We start from the raw sequence: 22,157 nt of genomic DNA, 5'->3' as shown, positions 1-22,157 counted from the left end.
CCCCACACACACCAGAAGATAACCCGCTTTGTAACACAATGCATATCTGGCACTATGAGCGTTGTGCTCGGGAGGCGAGCAGGCGGCTGAGTTGCTGCAGAGCGTCGTCTGTGTTTTCATGCTGGAGAGTAAGCAGCAAAGAGGGCGGAAGACTTCAAAGCGCCGCTTTCTGTGCCACCAGAGTATTCCGCGGATAATAGACTTAGGGGGAAGATTTATCAAACGGCACACTTGAGGAGTCTGATGTGAGATGTGAGCGAGCCTGTGTGTGTGTGTGTGTGTGTGTGTGTGTGTGTTTTGGGGCTTTCTGGGTGGCATCGAGGCCGGGGGCGGGTTCACGGGTTCACCTTTCGCTGCAGATATTGGTGCAGGGGTGAACATGCTGACGGGAGGATACTGAAGCCGTCCACCTACAAACGGAATCAAAGCACCGGGGGAGGGGTGTGGGGGGGTTTGAAGGGGGGCTCGCTTATGCAAAACGCTCCTGTTGATCTCCGCCAACCCTGACACATGTTGAATCATTTCCATCCGCACGCAGCCGCCATGCGATCCGGAGCGCCATCCGTCACAGGCAGCCGTGAGCCCCCCCCCCCCCCATCGAGCGTTTGAATGGAGCGGATGATTTAGCGATGGCCGACTGCTTGTGCTGGGTAAAATAATGGCCTAATACTTATCAATATTAAGCAGCGGGTCTTTCCTGTTGAGGCCTCGCAGAAAATCCATTAATTGTGCTCGTGAAAAATATGCAAATACGCCGTTGACATTATGATATGTAAATGATGTCTCTTATTTTGAGATAATGACGAGTTGAGATGGTGCACTTGCTCGTAAATGGAGTCACGCTCGGGCTGAGCAAAGGGAGGATACAGACTTCTGCCTTATTTAAAAAAAAAAATCATTAGTTTAATTTATTTTGCCTGTTAAAATCTCCACATAAGACAAAAGGCACAAAGCTCGAGCGCCCCAAACAGAGACCAACGGTGCAGCCTCCGCTGCATGCTTTATGTACAATGAGCACTGGGACCAAAGCACAAAAAGGTCCCACCTCCGTATTGTGCAAATAATAAAAGGGCGTTTCGATTTGATCATTTTTTTTTACATTTATCGCGCTTTAAATCCGTGCTTTCGAAGGCCGCTCGCGGCTTCCTGTACAAATGGCACGCGCCTCCTAGACGGCATAGGATCTGCTCCTCAGAGCAGATTCAGCCCTTACAAACGCCGTATTTTACATAAAAACTAGGACAGGATTTAGGAGAAAGGAAAGAGGCAAAAAGTGATTTGAGAGGCCAAACATAAATAAGGACAAAGCGGGAGAAAGGTCGTAAAAGCGAGACAGAGATACAAGGAGGTTTAAGGTGAGCCGAGGAGCTTAATTACAGGTCCCGTTCTCCAGGTCAGTGATTCACAGCCAATGGACAAGCAGTCGTGTGTGTGTGTGTGTGTGTGTGTGTGTCTGGGTTTTTGTTGAGGTGTGCAAGCAGCCACCAGCTCTGCACACAAGGTCCACAACCTCATTGCTGCACAGAGGGTCAAAGATATGGAGCCAAACTACAGTAAATAACATCCCGCCTGTGATGGGGAGAGATCAGAGATTGATGGGCAGAGGTCAAGTGACAGGAAGGGCGAGAGAGAGAGAGAGAGTAATAGGTGACGACTACAACTGTCTATCACTTTGGAAGCAGAGAGAGAATAGCATCCCAGAGGATACGCCTCTGAATAAAACCGCTCTGCTATCATTTCAATGTATAATGGTCTTTAGAATTAGCATTTGCTTTAATTAGAGCTGGTTTAGTTTTCCCCAATGGGCTCCTTGGCGTCCTCCATCTTCCTCTACGCGAATGCTAATGGAGGCGACGCTCCCCTGCGGCTCTCCGGACTTTGGGCTCCACGTCCGCTGTCCCGGGTTCGACCTCGAGGGCGGGCCAAGAATCTGTTAACACGCGCTTCACTAAGCGGCTTATGGACGGACTCCTCTGATCTCCATATGGTTGTTGGAATGAGAAACAAAGGGTTTTTTTTTTTTTTTAAGGGGATGAGAGACACCTGCGGCTGGGTTTCACATAAGGAAACTTCCATTTCCTGTCCATCATCAGCTCTGCCGCAGACTGGTTGAGACACGTGTCGGGAAAAGACGGCGCCGTCTTTCATCAGGAGAGAACATTAGCATAACTGGAGAGAAAGAGATAATGAGCATCAGAGTCAGGAAGGAGAAGGAGAGGGAGATGCTGTAGCTTCAGGGGGCGAGATAGGGCGACGGCGTGATCCGGCGAGCGGACACGACCTCGGGGACAGAGATAGGAGGCCGAGGACGCTCTCCGTAACCTCGGACGCGCCGCGAGCTCCGCTGGGAGGCCGCGGCGACACGGAGGAGAAAAGAAAAACCCGCACACAGTCTCCGGCAGGAACACGCGCCCGAGCTCCGCTGAGACCTTAAAGCCGGGGATGAACAGGCGCTGCGTAACCATGGCGATGGCACGTGGCCAGAGAGACGGAGAAGTAACACAAACTTTTAGAACGAGACGGCGTGCAGGACGCGTGTGGAGCTAGATGAAGACGTCCATGGCGGGGGATGCCACAGTTACATTTGGAGGTTCATTTTTCAAGACGGCCGCCACATTCACCTGAAAAATTGATTTTCTTTAACAGAAATAAGCGTAATGTTTGTTTTATAGTGTTATTAGTATTGATAGGCTGATATTTTAAACCAAATAGGCTTTGTGTTGTCCATGGATCGAATAAAGGTTATGAAATCAGAAAAATACACTACAGCAAGTTTTAAAACGGTGAAGGATCCTTGACAAGAGACGATTTGAACAAAAATGGCCGTCATCTTAAACCATCATGTGGCCAGGTAGATTTGGATCAATAGGACCTAATAGCATGTGTTATTATACACACAATCTTATTTCTGGGTGTATTCAACATTTGTTTGGACAAATTATTAAACTATAGTGACAAAACCTTGGAAGAAAATGGTGTGCGTCGAACTAACAGAAGAAGGCAGGATGTTTCCCATTGATTTAAATCCATTAAAAGGAGACCATTAGATTGATTCAATGTGGAGGGGATGTGCACCCTGTGCCGAATAAATCCCCTTTACCTTTTGGTTTCTGCATAATCCGTCATAGCTGTTGGCCTCACACTGAACCAACGAGTGCTGCACCAAACGGCTCGTAGCTGCAGCCGGCCGTGGCTTCACTCGCCCCAAAAGCACGCTTCCGTAAAAATGGTTTTCCAGAGCAAGTGAAATGTCCGTTTCCTCTCGTCGGGTAGTACACAACCACGACAGCTTCTCTGCAGGACCAATGTTCCAGCTGAAGGACCAACAATGATCACAAAGGTGGCCCTTTGTTAGGCGCGTGGCAGTGAAAACCAGCAGGAGAGCGTCAGCGTCTGAATCCAAGCACCATGCTTGTTTCCATGTTAATGATTTGTAGAACATCTATGGTATCTACGCATACACTTAAGTCTGCGTGGTACCGTGAATGTTTGTGTACCGCTGGGGCCGGTCTGCGTACAGCCGGAGCACGGGTCCGTGCATTTGTTTGCCTGCCGGGATGAACTTTACACCATCAAACATGATCATGCGAGACCAAGCAACTACAGCACGAAATAAGCAATAACAGAGCCAATCTGAAATCTGCACACAAAGCATTGGGATAAATGTGCCGCTGCAAATGTCACAGCTGCGGGGAGAAAGAACCCGGTCTGCATCTAATTTATGGCTGCAGGAGTTTTTGTTGATGGCAATTTCCTGTATGGGCCGTAGCCTGGGCACAAGGCACAACCACATTTCACTAGGCAAATAGTTCTCTACCGCGTCTACGGTAAAGCAAATTATAGGTCACCAGGAGCGTGCCGGAGAAGAGAAGTTATGTAGGATGGGATTCAGCCGCATGTTGCAGCCGAGTGACAGCCGCCTGAAGAGTGAAGCCAACGCGGGAGTGGATTAAACATGTATTCTGTCTAACGACCAGCAGGGGGCGACTTCTCTGCTTACAGGAAGAAAGATGGTATAGAAGTCTATGAGAAAATGATTCTCTCTCGATGTATTCCCTCAGTAAACATAGTTTTATTCTCTAGTTTCAAGTCTTCAATAAACCATGATGTGCATTCAGTAAATGACGGCCAAACAGCATGGGTATGCTTTAGGGCGGGGCTACTGTGATTGACAGGTGTACTTATGGTTGCAAAAAACAGATATAATGATGGCAAAAAAAAAAGATTAAGATGGAGAAGGCCAACTTTGGCCTCGCAACAATGAGTGATGACTCTACGTCCGACATACAGTGGATGGAGGAAGGTGGAGACGCTTTTCATCAGTGAGACAGACACATCAGGGAGGATACAAAGGAGCTTAAGATGGGCAGGCGGTTTTGAGGGAAATCCACGTACGTTCTGACCCTCCACGGTGAAACCGGAGCCTGGTCGGAATGACCAGATGAGCTCCCTGAGTAGGATGCCCAGGCTCAGGCGGGGAGGGTCTGAGCATCTGGTCAGGAGGGGTCCAGCTGGTGGGAACACGGGGGCCACATCAGGAAACGCCTTGGTGGGGGAGGGGGGGTCTCCGTGGAAGAGTTGGACAATGATGTGCAGGAAGGGGAAGTCTGGAATACCTCGCTAAGTCCGCCCCCCCCCCCCCCCCCCCCCCCGGATGAGTGGAGGACAGTTGGGGGGCGGGTGGAGATTTTCACAGCCAACGGCCCGTATTTAGCAGTACAAAAAGCTAAAGAACGTTAGTCACAAGAATGGTTTTTGTGACAGAGAAAGACCACAGAGTCCATTTTCCCCTGATTTGTCAGTCATACAAATGCCTCTGAAAAAAACATTGTTGTGAAAAATGTTATTTTTACTTTGGGTGACTGCGGAGTGAAATTATCTGTGAGAATGTTTTCACATTGGGAGGTAATGGACTTTGGCTTTTCTTTGCTCTGTTGTTGATAGGAATATTATTGCCGTGATTGGTGCTCTCTAATTACACAGCCGATGAAAAGATGCTGCCAACAAGCTCCAGATTAGCTCGCGGGAAGATGACAGCGAGGACAGAAGAAAGGGGAGGCTTTGCCTTAAGGGCACCTAAGGGTGGCCCTTAAGGCAAAGTAGAGAGTTTTGAATTCATGGTGCACTTCCAGAGGCGAACCTACACACTTATAATCACAGGAAACCAGCTTCTGGAGCCTGCTGCTACGCTATCCATCCATTCCTTCATTCCCCTGCAGAGCCTATGGAGAATATAATGGGAAGTGAAAAACACTGCGCAGAAAGACACAAAGCTCCAATTAAAGTCTTTACATTCAGTTAAATAGAACTGAGTGGGAAATCAATTATGTAAAATTAGGGCTTATTGCTAACCACTCTGTTTGCTGTTAGCAACGCGGGGTAGTCGTAGTGGGATCGTGCCTCGTGTGGTTTTCACAGAGCAGCTGTGCGGTGGGAACGCAGGAAGATGTTAAAGATCAAACGGAGCTGCTGTAAATATGAGGAGAGGTGAACATTAACGCCCAGAGGCGCTATTATTCCTCCTTGTTTCTGACCAGGCTGCCAGAAGAAATAGGGATCTACAAATGTTTAAAAAGCCTCAACTGGGCCGTGGCTTTGCTGCTAGTGAAGAGATAAAGGTGAGGGAGAAATAACCACTCACCAAACCATCCTGCAGGAGGGGGGGCACGTGTCTGAGAACGTGCAGTGGGGAAAGCGACCCCCAGGGGTCATCTGAGGCGTCGCGCAGCCTCAGCTTCACTCTCTCCTATGAGGTACGGCCCACACCCACCCCCACCCTCACAACTGAGATCTCACCTTGAAAAGGCTTCGGCCGGCTTGATCAATCTGTCAGCGCCCCCCACCCAACCCCCCCCCCCCACACACACACTCACTTCCACCTCCATCCGTCTTTGGCATTACAGACCTGGGGAGCGGCACTGAATCACTGTGATGCTGTATTTACTGACACACCTGCCTTTCTGCTCTCTATAGTGCCATGGCAACGGGTATCTGACTGCTGCTGCTGCAGGTATCAGGTCAACCATAAAGGCATATATGTGTAGCCGGGTGGGGGCGGGAGGGAGGGTTTTCGTGCTGCTTCACGTTGGGGGGGGGGGGTACTGCCACTTTAAGCACATGGGACCGAGTTCGCGCGGGATTTGCAGAACGGGAGCCTGGCGGCTACCGACAGCAACACATTGTTGGCGGTTAGCGTCGGGGCGGCTCTGGGAGGGCGTTTGTTCAGCGGGTCAGCGTTTGTGCATCAACAATCCTGACTCACCACGTAAATGGAGATTGTCAACTGTTCACCGAGTGTATGCTCTTGGGTTATGTGCTGCTGTCTCGTTTGGTGGATTGAGGTTTATGGAGCCGTGCGCTCCGGCGTCGAGTGAGTTCATTGTTTTCGTGACTTTTTGAAGGAACGACAGGGTGTTGAACAGCATGTTTAAACAGGAGGGAGTCGCTACTGTTGTTTTGTATGCTAGTTCTATTCTATGTTATACTGTTCAAAGAAAAGCAATTGGTTATTTGTGTACACCGTCCTGTAGTCGGGGGAAATAAAGGACCCGCATTAATGAAAAATAAATCTTAAGTGTCCTGTCTCATCCTTAGAATCAGGCTACATATACCCGGAAGCTAGCTGCAGTCAGTTACATGGAGGAGGAAAAAGCTTTTTGCATTGGAAGTAAAATAAAACAGAGGATAGCTATGCCTAGCTAGCTGCTAGGCTAAGCTAGCTGCTAGGCTACTTCCATCTCAACATCAATGTCACCCTTCGCAGCGCACAGCCTGCACAGCCCAAAAGACGGTGATTTGAAAACGTCCTGCTAAATGTGGGGAGATGGTTGGCACTTCAAACTCAGCCGTTAAACGACGGAGAGTTGAGAGCAAAGTGTTTGTCGCTATGTTCCACCAGGTCGAATTCTGTAGCTTTGTGTTTAAAATAACATTAACAATCTAACAACAGTATAATATACACACTTTCTAAAGTGATTACTCATTACTTTTAAGATTTAGTCTTTAGAAGAAAAACATTCATTAAAAACAACAACAACATTCATTAATCGCCATTAATCAAGATTAATGAATTTCAAAATGCGATTAATTAGGTCATTTTCAGCCTGGTTTACACACACCTTGAATACAGAGTCTAAACGGAGAGTTGCTGTCAGCACCACTGACTGACAGGATCTGCTGTTGGACTGAAGTTCATTTATCTTGTCCACTTTCTCCCTACTGTCCCTTTCTCCACCCCCCCCCCCCCTGCACAACCACCGCAAACCCACTCCCCTCCCCACCTTTTAATACCCTCCCGCAGTCGACTTGCTCATTTCATCTCTCCGTGTGTGGCCTCCTCATTTCTGTCCCTCTGTATTCCTCACAGACGAAAGCGATAAAGGGGGCAACGGGGGGGGGGGATTTCTGGGCAATTTCCTGGAGCCCCCTCCACCCTGATACAAAAAAAAACAAAAAAAACAATTGGGTGCATTTTCCTGCATGATTTCTCATCCAAACAGCTCCACCTTACACCAGCTATTTTCAGAGCAGGTGTCTGTGAGTGAGGGGGGCGGGTGGTGGCAGGGGGGGGGGGGGGGGGGGGGTGGGCTTTCAAACACAGGAAGCTGCCACGTTCGCAAACAGTGCTCGCTGTTAATGAAAGTCACTGAGCAAAGAGACAAGAGGACGCCGGCTACAGGGGACACCTGTCCGATGGATGTGTGCAGACGCGGAAACATCCGGATGGCTTCATCACTGAGAGGAAGGACCCACGGAACATGCTAAACAATATTATACATTATTAGTATTTTTTAATGCTAAACATGTTTCTCCTCATCGTGTGAGGGTTGATTAAATATCACGTCATGTTGTGCAGAGAGCGCGTGGCGCCTGCGTTTCAAATCGGCGCCCTGCGTTTGCAATTAACGGCGTGGATATTTCCCAGTGGGTCAGATACATCTGCATCTCCTCGGGGCGGATTGTTTTCAGTCGCTTTCCGCCCCCCTCACTGTTTTGTATGGTAAACGTTGCAGACAAAAGGCGATTCCACGAGGTGTAATTAAAGCAACCCAATCAGCGTGGCCAGCGGTGAAATGCGCTGATTTACACAAAGCAGGATATTAAAGCCGGCAGACCTGGAGGCAATAAAGTGGTACCGGAGGCCGGTGGGAGATTACAGGGCTGAGAAGCAGTCCCAGTTCATTGCTTTTAGCCAACAATGTGGACAAAGACCATCACTTTGGGGTCATTACACAAAATGATTCACACACAATATAAAACATTGCCAGTTACCGCCTGCGTGTCGGAGCGGGAAAGGTAAAAACCTTTCAAGAGGCCGACCGGAACCCGCGAGGTTCTGCAGATTCACTTGCCGTCGGCAATGAGCGCGTCGGCGCCGTGAGGGAGATGTCGGGCTTTCAGCCACTGGTCGGGGGCAGCTGTGCAAAGCCCCGCTTGGCTAATACCTGTCCACCTGTGCACAGGTTTATGGCCACGGATCGGCAGGCTCGGTAACGAGGCCGGACAGGCTGCTTCTAACAAGTCGATGGGGGGGGGGTGGGGGGGGGGGACAGGCGGACGGATGAACCGGGCAGCTCCCGTCTCCGGAAAGAACCACAAGGGCTTGAGGATAAATGGGAACGGCCCAGTCAAGCGTAGCTGAACACGCTAGCTCGTCTCAATGGGGGACCTAATGACCCGGCCGGGGATCACTGTGACGGGGGCGGGAGGGGGGGGGGGGGATTTACAGCAGCATTTCAGCAGCCCCATTCACGCCAAGAAAGACAGGATCACCTGGTCCGCCTGCGCTGTCGGCACACGCGGGCAAACCTTGAGGGACGGCGTGATGGAGAACCACGTCGGACAGTGGACCTGAACCCGATCGGCGATGGACGCTTAACGGACACGATGGACATCTAAAGGACACGATGGACACGTTTCACGCGTAGAAACCGTCAGGCGGCTGATTCCTGGTTAAGGAAATAAAGGATAAAAATAAATGTGTTCCCCTTGGAGGAAAGTCTTGATGTGTTTCCCGGTCCCCAAAATGAAAATATCCATCCGTCATGACTCCACTCCGGGAGCAGAGGGATGGAGGCTTTATCTGCCCGGGGGGGGCTTTGCTGCACGTCTCTCCCACCCCCCCTCCCCGCCCCGCTCGACAAAGACGTGCACGGGCTGAACGGATGAACAGGCGAAGGAATTATCGGCGCCTCGCAGACGTGCACGTTGTTGTGTTTCTAGTGGCACGTTCATCATGTGCCGATAAATAATATTAACTCAGGTCTGATGGTTCTGAATGACGTATGTTTTGACCATTCCATAATATTCACACACACACCGTGTGGGCTGAAATAGAGGTGGGGACCAAATTGTAGTTTGGAACTGGCTGCACGTTAGTCCTCAGTTCAGGAAACACAATAATGACGTACAGCTGGCGGGCTGCTGTTTTTTCACTGAATATCCAGTTGAAGCAACTGTCCTGAAGTGGGTGCCTTCTATTTTATGCTGTTTAACCAGGTTAAACCAGCCACTGCCTCGGTTCGTCTTCCTTCCATCAACATGCGTTCCTCCTCACCGGAGGAGTGAAGATGGTTAGAAACACGAGTCCTCATCATAAAACACTCCTCCTGATCACCTGCAGACATTAGGACCATTTAAAGGTCGGGTAAGATAACGCTTCAAATACACCTTTTGCTCGCATAGTGCGTTTTCAGGGCTTTCTGGAGGAGGGGGGGGGGGGCTACGCTCAGGAGTGTCCTTAAACGATATTGATGGGGGCCGGGACCTTGTGACCCCCCCCTGACGGCCCGGCCCACCGAGGAGCTTTCTCCTTTCATCTCGTCCTGCCGTGGTGCCGATCGCATGGCGTCTCGTTCAGGGTTGCTGATCTGACAAGAGGTTGCAGGCGTCTCGGAGGGAGGGGGGTGGGGGGGAATGTTCTCCGTCTGCTATAGTGTGGGACGGGGCCCCTTTGATAGCCACCCCCACCCTCCCCCCCGTTTTACTGTACTTTCTCTTCTGTCTTTTAGTATCGGAAGAAGTGCCTCTGACCTCCGATCTACTCATTGTTCATCTCCTCGATGCTGTGCCTCACTTGGCTAGCAGAGCGCTGGGGGGGTGGGGGGGGGTAGATGATGCAGTGGATTATTAGATAATTGGAATCCGTGAAAGGTCACCGCCGTGGTGGCGAGTGACCTTAGATCAATGGCGGTGGATTAGGTCACACTTCAGTAGGAAGGCCTGGAGCCACGGAGTGTGTGGGGGGGTGGGGAGGGGGGGGAATCACACAGGAAAGTGGAAGGGCAGTGGGTAAAGTTAAAAGCAGCAAATGTAACTAAAAGATGACACGTGGGAGGGGTGGGGGGGGAAGGGAGGCGAGCCAGCGGTCCTCTGGAAAGACTTTTCCCTCGCTCCCACTTTGGTTTTCCACCCCCCCCCCCCCCCCCTGTGCTTGTTTGATCTTGCCATGGCCTAAAGTCACGAGGCAGGGTTTATATCTTATTTTCACTGTTCCACTTGAGAGCTCGTGTGTCCCAAAAAATCCTCTTCTCAAAATAAACGAGGCTCTCTGAAGGCAGACGATGGGCAGCAGAGCTCTGTGTGTGTGTGTGTGTGTGTGTGTGTGTGTGTGTGTGTGTGTGTGTGTGTGTGTGTGTGTGTGCGTGTGTGTGAGTCCATCTTTCTCTCACTTGTGTTCCCGATCAGATTAAGACAGGTGCGGGTGCTGACTGTGACTGACTTGGCTTTTAAAGTCCCCCCCCTTTTTTTATTTTAGATTTGATTTCGATTTGTCATCCGAGAAGGGAGATTTGTTTTCACAGCCGGCGCACCGAAAAATGCAGACGCCCAAGTGGCCATGTTTACATTCATGGGACGATTGGCAGGTTGTTGAGGAGGAACGAGGTGTTCACAGCTGGGTGTGTGATGGTTCATATCTGTTTGAGGGAAGGTAATTGATCTTTGAAGCATCTCCACGCCGCTTCCCACTAGAGAAAGAAATGCAGAGGAGTCACTAAAATGATGTGTAATGGATAACACCGGGGGCAAATCATTTGCAATTTCCACAATCAGAAAGACGTTTTGAGGGGGGGTGGGGGGGGGGCAGTGTTAATTGACTGGAGAAGCTGGCAAAGATCAAAAGTGCCGCAGGAGTGTTTACGATATTTTGGGAGAAACCCTCGGAGCGATCGGGCCGGTTTTTGGAAATGAGACGAACTGCCTGCAGCAAACTGAGCAAATCGCTACCTCGGGTAACGGCCGCTTTGTTCCACATAAGAGGCACGGATCGATATATCGCCACCGTCTTCATCATCGGGCTGTGACTGGCGCGGTCGGCGAGGGGGGGAGCGGCGGCTCTCCGTCTCCGACAGGAAGCCGTGAGGCCCGGAGAAATTGAATCCACATGGAGGGGGATTTAATTAGAGCACTTTGTACCTTTCATTGCTGCTGAATCCCATTTACATTCATGCTGGTGGTGCTGAGCTACCTCACCTTAGTTCGGCTGCTTTGACTAATCTTCAGGTCTCGGTCTGTTTTCCAAACAAATTGAGCATTCGAAATGTTGCAATCAATTTTATATATATATATATATATATATATATATATATATATATATATATATATATATATATATATATAAATCGCTTCATATTGAAGGACATTTGTGTCATAAAGAAAATCGTCATTCCACATGAATCCCACCGGCGCAAACACGAAACAGAGGAAAAAAATAACAATTTCTTATACATTTTGTGTAGCGCGTCAATCACAGCCCTCTAAAATCCCCTTTGAAATAAAAAAAAATAAAACTGCATTTGGATGTGCTGGAACAAAAAAAGCCTTGAAGGCAGGATTTATCAGCTTAGCTGAAGGGAGATGATCCACTGAGCAGAGATAGGAAGGGGTTGCCCCGTCTTATTCTGAGCTGCTGCCTATGAGAGTCACATGGAATCCATCCCAAGGCCTGCAGGACATAAATGTATTGATGGTTTAATAAGTTTAACACTCACCCTCACTGCGAACGTCTTTGTCAGATTTCCTCTCTTAGCATTCATCCCTAAAGTGCTACTTATGTGTGTTGGTAGTCCCGCCCACCTGCCACTCATCTGGTTGTCGCTTGTCCTAAAGACTCAACTGATGGGAGAGTTAAATAGACAGTAAATAAGCAAGGAGAAAAGAGTTTAAATATATCAAACAGCGTTACGTCTGGATTTTCCCCTTTTAATCCAGCTGTCCAATCACGATGGAACATTCACAGTTCACCGACAATACCAACAATGGAGGAGGAACGGATCACATGTCCTTAAACACCCAGGCTGACATGTGACTCAAAGAAAACGAGTAGAGCGGCTGCGCGGCGCTCTTCCTGGTGTATGTCTGTTCAGGTTTCTCCAAGGTGTCATTTGTGGCTTCAGGATCTTTGCTAATTGGGAACCTCCACCAGGACGTTGGAGTCCTTGGGCCTCTCCTCGGGTTTTAGGACCCAAAGTGGTTCTGGTGCTGCTCTTCTTCCACATCCACCTTTACAGAGAGACAAACTGGAACCATGCAATAAGGCCGTAGGCCTCCGAGAGGCTGCGTTCAGCAGAACGCTGGTCCACTAAACACAAGGTCACCGGAAAAAAAGACAAAGTGATATTGCGTAACATATGGTGTGTTGTTTAATATGATTGGAATGCAAAAACACTGCATGCTGTCACTTAGTAGCTAAATCAGACTATGTGATAAATTCTGGGCAATGCGACAAGACACAAACGGCCTCATCACAGCCGCCAGTACACTGTTTTGGGATCTTGTGTCTTGATTTAATCTTGAAAGATTTCCAAATTTCTCTTTTTTTTTTTGTTGAAAGTTGCTCTTTTTGCAAATTTTCTGCGTGTGCCCGGCAGGCGAAGTGGACGCCACACATGCTGCTATTAGCCCCCGTGAATGTTATCGCGTCGCCCCCTCCCTCCCTCCCTCCCTCCCATTGGCTCAGCCAGTTCGCCGCCTGGCACCCGACCCGATTCCCCGGGGCCCATTTCACATTCCTCTGTGTCCGTCTTAAAAAACAATTAGCTCCTCAGACCCCGCGGCGTCTCCACTGGGCTCCGGACTGGGATCTGGTGGTGGTGGTGGGGGGACGGGGGGACGGACTATTCTCATCCAAATAAACAGACTCTGCAGTTGTTTTAACACGTTCATAATCCTCAAAGTCAATCCCGCTGCCACAAAACAAACCTGTTTGTGGAAACTGTGAAACAAGGAGGGACAAATATTGTTTTTCTGTCTAAGATGCGGTTTCTTTTTTTTTTTTTTTTTACGGACCACAGAAATATCTCCAGACTATTCCATCACATTTCCAGCCTCGGACCGCGGAGACTCGCTGGTTAAACTGGTGATTAAAAGCTGACTAAATACAACATTCTCATTGTGCTGTGGATCTAAGCTTCATGAATATGTAATAACTTCCAACGCGGAGGCAGAGGAGAGCGAAATGTTATCGAGGTTAAAGACATGCAGCGTGTCCCAGTTCCAAGCTGCTCAGAACACAAACACAATACTACTTGGTTATTGATCACAATGACACAACAACTTATGGATGAAATGAATCATCTCCACACTTCCTGTTATAATGAGAGTCGTCTCCAACGCAAGAACCGCTCCCAAAGGGCATATGTTGATTAACCAGGGATTTTTATTTTTATTTTATTTGTGATGTCAAAACACCTTGAACCACGTCCATCAGTGCGAAGCCCCCCAAGCCCCCGAAGCCCGACCTCAAATATCAGGTTCTGTTCATGTCCCTGCATGGAAAGAAGAACAAGCTGGAACCAGACTGTTCATTTAACAGCTGTTATCTCACTGATTAATTGATCAATCTTCCGGTTTTTATGGAGACACACTTTGTAATGAGACGGAAAAATACTTTGCGTACACCTGGGGGGGGGGGGCAACAGGTGTGAGGAGCCTTTTGGAGGATGATGGAGTATTATTTTACTCTGAGCCTTTCGGTGCATTAAAATCAGGCAGAAGGAGCCGCTTTGAATGGAGCCGGGTGAGAACATGGGTCGTCACCTCTCCTGATGAGGCGGCGGGGGTAATGGGCGCCTTTATTTGGTGGGCGTGGCTAACGGTTCTGGCAGCGAGACGCTGGGACTTGGCTCCACTTAAGTACGCACCGGGCGACGCGCTCGCAGCCTCTAAGTGCTGTGCACACTCGACCAAGGGGCCTTGAAGTCTAGCTAGCTTGATTCATTGCACTTGTCATTCTCTCCGCCAAAGATGGCAAAGCCATGTTACGCAACCCCCCCCCCATCACCACCTCCCACACACTCACAAAACTTTTCTTCTGATTAATTGCACCCTTTTAGGCTCGCTCACAATCAGCCCGAACCATTTTTGCAGCCATTTCACTACAAAGTGAAACGTCTGCCGGTGGATCCGTGGCAGCGAGCGGCGCATCCTGCCGGAGACGGTAATTGTCTCTGTGGCATAATCGGCCCGTGACAAAAGCCGCTGGAAATGGCAGGGTTTTAACATAATAAGGAGCGCCGTCATTGTGGCCTCCCCACCAGCATTTCTGCTGCGGTTTGAGTCCCTCTCTTCCGGCGGGGGGGGGGGGGGGGCGTTTATCTTGGCCGTGTCGCCCTTTGTAATTGCTTCCATCTGCTCTTTGTGCACACGGGGGTCCGTATCAGCACCGTCGCGACCAACGGCCGTCTGTAAATGTCAACCAAGACGATAAATCGCACCCAAGGCCGTCGGACTTTGTGAGGCGACATCTTTGTTGGGCCACGGGGGGGGGGGGGGGGGGGGGGGGGGGTGGTGTTATGACTGCCTTATCTTAGCGGGGAGACAGTTTACGAATGAAATCAATAAATCAATCGAACGAAGACGGATCGGACATCAAAAAAAAAAAAGATATCTGCAGAAAGGAGAACGTGGCAGGGGGGGGGGGGGGGGGTCTCTGGGCAACAGGTCGCCATGAACAGCAGACGGGGATGAAGAGTTCATCAAAGAGTGGGGCGGGGGGGGGGGTAAAGGTTGAGGCTTGGCACCAGGGATCCACAGAGGGTGCACATCCCCCCCCCCCCGCTGTGTTAGATGCCAAAACGACAGCTCCAGCCTCACAGGAACATAAATCCCCTCTCGTCCCTGTCACACGCGGCTTATTGCCATCCTCCTCCTCTTCCTCCTCCTCCTCTTCCTCCTCCCGCTCGCTGTGATTGCTCCTGTGATTCTTCTCTCTCTCCCGTCTCCCTGTCGGAGGAGTTTAGAGGCGCCGAGAAGCAGCCGCTGTAGGAGGAATCAAGAAGCCGCGCAGCGCTGCACCAGCTATGCAGATCCGGTGGGAGGATGAATTATGCATGTGTCGGGGGGGGGGGGGGGGGGTGAGGAGGAGGAGGCTTTTTTTAAAAAAATTGTCAGAATAAATGCATAAAGCGTAAAAACCCATAATATCACCCGTCACAATTCATGGTCACCAAACATGCAAAAAGGCAAAAGATTTATTCCCGCAACACGAGGGGTTCGGAGTGAATTAGGAAGCGGTTTGTGTGGAGAGAAAAGTCCACGTTGTCCACGTCTCCCTCCCCAAACTCTGGGATCCATTAACACAATTACATTGAAATAAAAAATAGCACTTTTAAGTGAGCAGCTCCCTTTAGTTTTAAGCCACATTCAAGACGATTCAAGCACCTTGACCTCGGCTGTTATTCTGCCCCCTCGTGGCCAAGAAAGAAAAACCCACCACACAAAAATGCTTCTATGAGAGACAAGTTCTGTATTTAGGTATTTGGGTGTGTATGTGTCTCGTCGTAGTAGCGGTAGTAAAGTCTTCACATTTTATAACACGTTTATACTGACAGCGACAAAGACCTGTCACTTATTATGGAGAAAGACGGATATGAAAAACAAGGAGGCTGCATGAGAAGCCATTAAAGCGGCTGTTCTTCTAAAGATCAGATGACTCTACAGCAACAAGTAATAAAGTGTAACATGCATCCAGCTGGTGTGGCAGGTCACTCTGCAGCTACCTGCTGAGGAACGGGAACCAGCAGTCAGCTTTCTCTCCATCTGCTGGAGTCCTCAACATCTGGAAAGTGAACGGCTCTTTGGTGGCAACGAGTGATTTCAAAGGATTTCCAGAAGAACAACAACCAAACGGAGCCGTCTACGACAGCAGGATGATTATAATACTTTTGATCCTTATCATTTCCCCATCAACTGATTTCCATTCTGAAGCAGTAATGGAGATGTTTGCTCCACGTCTGACATTTAGTTTGAAGAGTTCTCACGTGTTTGTTTTGCTTTCCATCGGTCACGACTCTCTTGATTGTGGAGCACGCGCATCGCATCCATCCATCCACCCACCCATCCATCCATCCATCCATCCCTTCATCCATCCATCTCACATGAAACGATGGACGAGAGCACCGAGTCACACAGATGACAGCAGCCACTTTGAAACAAATTACACGTAATCATCCGTTTGCCAAAAGGCAGCTGATATAAAAATCAACAGCGGATGGCCTTTCCGGTGTGTCCCCCCCCCCTGCCCCCCGCAGTTTAACGCATCCTTAAATTGTTCACACCTTCCCTCTGCTGCCCCCGTGGTGAACCAATCACCCAAAGGTCACCTCAAGTAGAGGGCCGTGAGCGTTCACGATCAGCACTCATCGCTGGACAATATTTACTAAAGAGGCTGCTGTCGACCACTTGGAAGAATACGCACAATATCCTCCTCAAATTATCGCAGTGATGATTGCAAAGTGTTCAAAGGAGTGTGGGCAAATAATCACTGAAGCGCCACAAGACCGAGCAGTAAATATGCTAATCTGGATCTCAAGTACTTGGGGGGGGGGGGTTTGTGGTGATTGTACCCCTGCACGATAACGCAATGCAAAAACACAGCATGCTAATCCAGCACTGGGTTCATGGGATGGAGACGTTCATTGGACTGGACGCATATTATTGCAGCCGCCAGACACGACAGGCATTTAAAGAGCCCCGTTTGGCCGGAGGGTTGGTGTGTGTGTGTGTATGTGTGTGTGTGTGTTTGCAGCAGGAGATCGAGGAAGAGAGTCCATGCGAGACACACACACACACACACACCTTAAACAGAGAGGTCTTCATCAGGGCGTGAGGACCATTTCACATTCGACAGAATCAAGTATTCCAGATGCTTATTTCCTGCTGCAGTTTATGTGAATGACAAATTGACTAAAATAAACATGGACCAGAGTTTAACCCTTCCCTAAGCCCCGCCCCCCCGCTGCAACAATTAATAGAGCTGCCCTCAAGCATCGAGAAATAACAGATTAAAACATATATAAAAAGTGAGTGGTTTGCAGGACATTCTAAAGATGTGAGGTGAACAATACAAGATGGAAGCCAAAGGCTAAAGACCACAGGAGAAAAGGAGCCATCATCTGGAGGAGATCCAGACACAAGACGCTGAGGTTAAGCTGTGGTTGACCTCTTTAACCCGAATCATTCTACATGTGACACGAGATCCCAATTCAACCCAATGACAAGAGCTTCTTCATGTCTTTGGTGCTTTGCATCACTAAAGAGACGACACGGAGGATGCATCAGGTAACCCGGTGTCCAGCATCTCATCCTGGATGAGGTACATTTACCAGTCCCCCCCAACTCACCCTAACCCATAACATTTCTGACAGCCTTTTAAGACTCATTTGCCCCGTTCCACTTTGATTCCCCCCCTGTGGATCCAAACCGACCACCTCCGTCTTCCCATTTATAACCTTTAGGTTAAAGCTGCTCTGGTTCCTTTGATCCCCCCCCCCCCCCCCCGTCCCCCCTCCCCCCTCCCTGCCTCTGCCTCCCTGATGGATCACGAGGCCCCAGGTGAGAGACTCTCTGGAATGTTGACACCTTTCTTTGACAAGGTGAGAATATCTGCTGAGAAAAGACCAGGACTCAATGCCCCCCCCCCCCCTCCCTCCCCCCCCACATCCTGCTTTCACTCGCCCACCCGGCTCGCGTCTTAAGTGACAGCGCAGCGACAAGCGTTCTACATATAATGTGAAACTTCAGAGGAGGGAGGGCATCACATCATTTAAGCGAAGTGGAGCCGACAGATATGCTGCAAGCGCGTGTGTTCGGGTGGGGGGGGGGGGGTGGCCGTCTGGACGGCTCGCCTGGGAGCCCCACAAGTTCCGATGCACTCCCAGCATGCAAGGCGGCTGGCGGCGGGGCTGCAATCACAGCTGCATCGCGGGGAAATGGAGTCTGAGATGTGGAGCTGTCATCGCCCGGGGCTACGAGTCACAAACACAAATCCCCCGGTCCACACGTCCTGTTCCCAGCCTGCTGTGTGCCCCCCCCCCACCCTCCTCTTCCATGTGGTGGGGGGTGGGGAAGCACAGGGTGAATTTTACTTGTAACCAGTAAACAGTTGACATTGGAAATAACCATCTGTCACGATGAGCAGTGTACAGGTAGCATGATGAATATATCTGGTTAGACGGAAATCACAGTGCGCGCGCGTGCATGCGTGCATGTGTGTGTGTGTCCGTGCAAGCTGCTGGTGTCATTTCTCAAAATTCAACTATTGGATTTGTGCAGCCCACTTTGGACAGTTGTCTGCTCTCTTTTACCCTCAAACGCATGCACGAATGCGCGGGCTCAACACGCGCACAAACCAACTCACTCGCACAAATAAACCCGCACTGGCCGCCGGTCCGCACCGCACAAACACACACAGAGACCGGTGCACACGCACCCGCATGGCAACAACCTCGCGGGCTGCCGCGTACGCACGCACACACTTTGACGCACACTTCTGCACTGGCACATTGACACATTGCGAGGCTCTTCTTCCTGCAGGTAAGTGACGGTGTGCACACCTGCACGCAGACCGCCGTGCTGCCTGCAGAGTGACACGAAGAGGAGCCGCTCCGCTCCCGTCCTTTCCAGTCGCCCTTCAGACCCGATTTCGCAGTGTTTCTGTGTGGTCCCCTCCTCTAAAACCCAGTAACACCCCCCCCCCCCCTCCCCTCCCCCTCCGACCGGGACCCCGCAGTGCATCCGTTCACATTAACCGGCTGCCATGGCAGGAAAATAAACATCCCATCATGCAACTTTGCGCTAATGAAGCTCGGACTGAAGAGGTGTGATGGGAGCGGAGCAGCTGCTTCATCCTGCACAAGTTCAACCTGCACTGCATCACATCCCAAGTGGGGGTCAACTTACCGATCAGCGCCAGCTGCAAGAAGTACAGTCCGAGGAAGTCCATTATGGAGTGCGACATAAATTACAACGGATGCAATCCCGGGGCAGGCGACGATGCGCAAGAACAAAAAGCCCCGTGTTAGTTGGACTCGGCAGCGGAATGAGGACCGAAAGAGTCGCGGCTATTTCTCGAGCGCTGACTGGTCACCGAGGCTGACGCCGGAATCCACCGCATTGAAGCAGAGCATCATTCTTTAACAGTCAAACTTTTGTCATGGACGAGGGGGGGAGGGGAGGGGGGGGGCGTTCGGTGGAGGGCCGAGGGGCGCAAAACGGGGCTACAACTGCGCCAAATTCGCGCCGGTGTGGTTTCCGATCACCGCAACAGAAAGCGTCAACCAGAAGAAAAAGAAGAACACTTCGCTCCTCAGTGAAGGGCGCGCGCGTGTTGAACGTCCGCGGCCGTGTCGCGCGCGTCCTCGCCGAGCCGCTTCCTCTCTCTATCCTCTCCGCCTCCACCTGCGCGCCGCCTGGAAGCTGCGCATGAATCACAGGGGGGGGGGGGGGCGACCCAGCGAGTCACGCTGCGCCCGTGATCCTCTGCTCCCGGGCGGGTCCGGCCGGAGAGATGCGGCTCGTTTAAAAATCCAATCTTGGCCAAAAGTTGAAATAGGACAAGTTGAATCGATAGCCTATTTCATACTGCCATAAAATGGAAACAATGAGCCTGCGTAAAATGGTGCAGAGGGTGGACGCACCGTAGCCCCCCCCCCTCCCCTCCACCTCTCCCCTACCCCCAAAAAAGAGAAACTACCACAGCCGACTTGCACGAGAAGCTTTGATTTGGAGGAAGTTACAGAAATCTGTTCAGGGCCCCGGAGCAGCGGAGGAGCAGCAGGCCGTGAGGTCCTCGTTGTCCTCTTGGTGGTGGAAGCGAAGGGAGCACAAAGGATCACGCGCTTTGGACCTCCTCGATGAGACAATGTTTGCACCCACAATAATCCACATCCTGGAGAATATTTAAATCCCTCATGTGACCGCTGGTGCGTTACGTGCCTTTCCCCCCCCCCCCCCTGATAAAACTCTCACCGGATGAGAAATTAATTATTGAGCGGCCTCTCCGTTGGGAGACGTTTTGCCTCCTTCAGCTCATTTTGGGAGTCCTTACAGCGTCTCCTGGACACGTCCATTGGAAACCGTTGCAGTATAAAAAAAGAAACGTGGGAAGGATCACACGCCGAAGAATAAGCTGCACAACCTTAAACTTGTGTTGGGCTTGGTGTTGTTTTCTGAGGAGAGTGGGCAGTGTGCTCCTCGAGGAGAGCAGGAAGGCTGAGAGGACAGATACTGCAGCCAGTGTTTTCTAAACCTTCATCACATTTGCAGAGTTTTGTATGTAGCCAGACGCCCACTGACCACAACGCATGGGTCGCTGTCTTTTAAAAAGAACACCTTTCTTTTGGTGGAGTGGGACGTAAAAAGTGCTTTTCCTTCTCCTCTTGTTCTCTGTTCCACTGGGTGAAGAACCGGAGATGGAAGCCGACTCGTTGATTTATCATTCATAAAAAATGTGAGTATCTTGTGTTCGTTCCATTTAATCTCAGGTTGAGATTTTTTCAATAACAAAACCTATTTTTAAAAACGTGTTTTATAAATGGCGCTGGGACTGACAAATGATGTCCTTCCTCCTTTAGTCCATTGCAGTCATTTTGAAGGCACAGAGTAGGATGAAAACACCTTGCACGTGACGCTTAAGAAGCGATGTGATCTGGTCTTTGACTGTCACTCATTGACATGATGGACATTACAGCTGCTGTGGACACTGGGGATCAGCTTTTCTTCCTCTGCAGGGTGGCAGAGAGGTTCTGACATGTGTTTACCGTAAAATCGGTGTCATGCAGGTGAAGCCCAGAAGAAGAACTCAGAAGCTTGAGACAGCAGCAACAAAGAAAAAAATGAGCTTTAATTTCCCAGAAATCCTGTAAATGTGGACCAAAGGGCACACGAGTGAAAACATCTACACTGGAGTTGGACACGCTCCTTTTCTCAGCACATTGTGTGCTTTCTCCGCAGTTTAGCCGACACTTTGGACTCAATTCCCAAATTTCAAATCGCTGGCTGGAAAAAAAAAGAGCAAATAACAGTTTCATTAGTGCAGCGCGACACGTCTGTAAGTCACGTTTTGTGTAAAAACAAGTGTGTTCACTAAGCGCTTTGCCAAGTGCACGTTTATCGAGATGGAACGCAACAAAAATGATTTTGTTCTTTTTTACAGCAGCCCCGCGGGGGGGGGATGTTTGAGGTTTGGATCGGCACTCTGGCGGCGCTCCAGCGCTGCGTCCACAGCAGCAGCTGGTGGGTAAGCGCCTTGCTCATGGGCAAACTGGCTGCCGGTCCTCATTCGGGTTCTGCTTCACCCAGAGGGTTAGGAAGATGTGACCTACGCTGACCCCTCTGACTCACACTGCAAAGATGGCGCATCGATGCCCGACCTCCACCCTTTGAACCAAACCCTCCCCCTGCCTGCCGGGGATAGAATCCTTCTCTCTGGTCTACGGGTGGGGGGAGAGAGAGAGAGAGAGAGGTAGCAGAACAGCGAGGGAGTCGGGTCAGCGAGTGGTTCGGCATCACGCATCTCGCCGGACGAAGCCACCGACTTGTTATGGCCCTCCTCCAGTCCTCTGCTGCCCCCCCCCCCCCCCCCGCGACGGGGAGGGGAGGGGAGGGCTCAGGTGATGGGACGCGCTGTCGAGACACGTCTGCTCCTCTTAACAACACTTTCTCCCCCCCGCCCCCCCCCCCCCCACGCGGTTTGGAGTCTTCGGTGTGCGTTTGACACACAGGAGAAAGCGCTATGTTTGAACTTAGAGGAACTGCAGCCATTCAACATGGCTGCTTTATCCTTCTATTAACTAACAAAACCTAGATACATTTCACTTACAATCACACACAATACAGAAAGAGGATTATCCGCTGTAAACTTTTCACTTGCAATTCAT

General features: G+C 50.4%; 1 protein-coding gene across 1 annotated transcript in view; it reads right to left on the bottom strand.

The window, feature by feature from the left end:
• gfra4a (GDNF family receptor alpha 4a) overlaps window positions 1–19,690 on the bottom strand; it is a 66,615-nt gene extending 46,925 nt beyond the window's left edge. The window contains 1 exon segment of the mRNA XM_062557470.1: window positions 19,180–19,690. Coding sequence (XP_062413454.1) covers window positions 19,180–19,237 — 58 coding nt within the window. The 5' untranslated portion in view covers window positions 19,238–19,690.
• Window positions 19,691–22,157: the final 2,467 nt, after the last annotated feature.

This window comes from Pungitius pungitius, chromosome 14 (assembly GCF_949316345.1).
Source record: "Pungitius pungitius chromosome 14, fPunPun2.1, whole genome shotgun sequence".
NCBI classification, from domain to species: Eukaryota; Metazoa; Chordata; class Actinopteri; order Perciformes; family Gasterosteidae; genus Pungitius; species Pungitius pungitius.
Note: the sequence above shows the minus strand (reverse complement) of the source record. Positions and strands in the feature narration are given on the sequence as shown.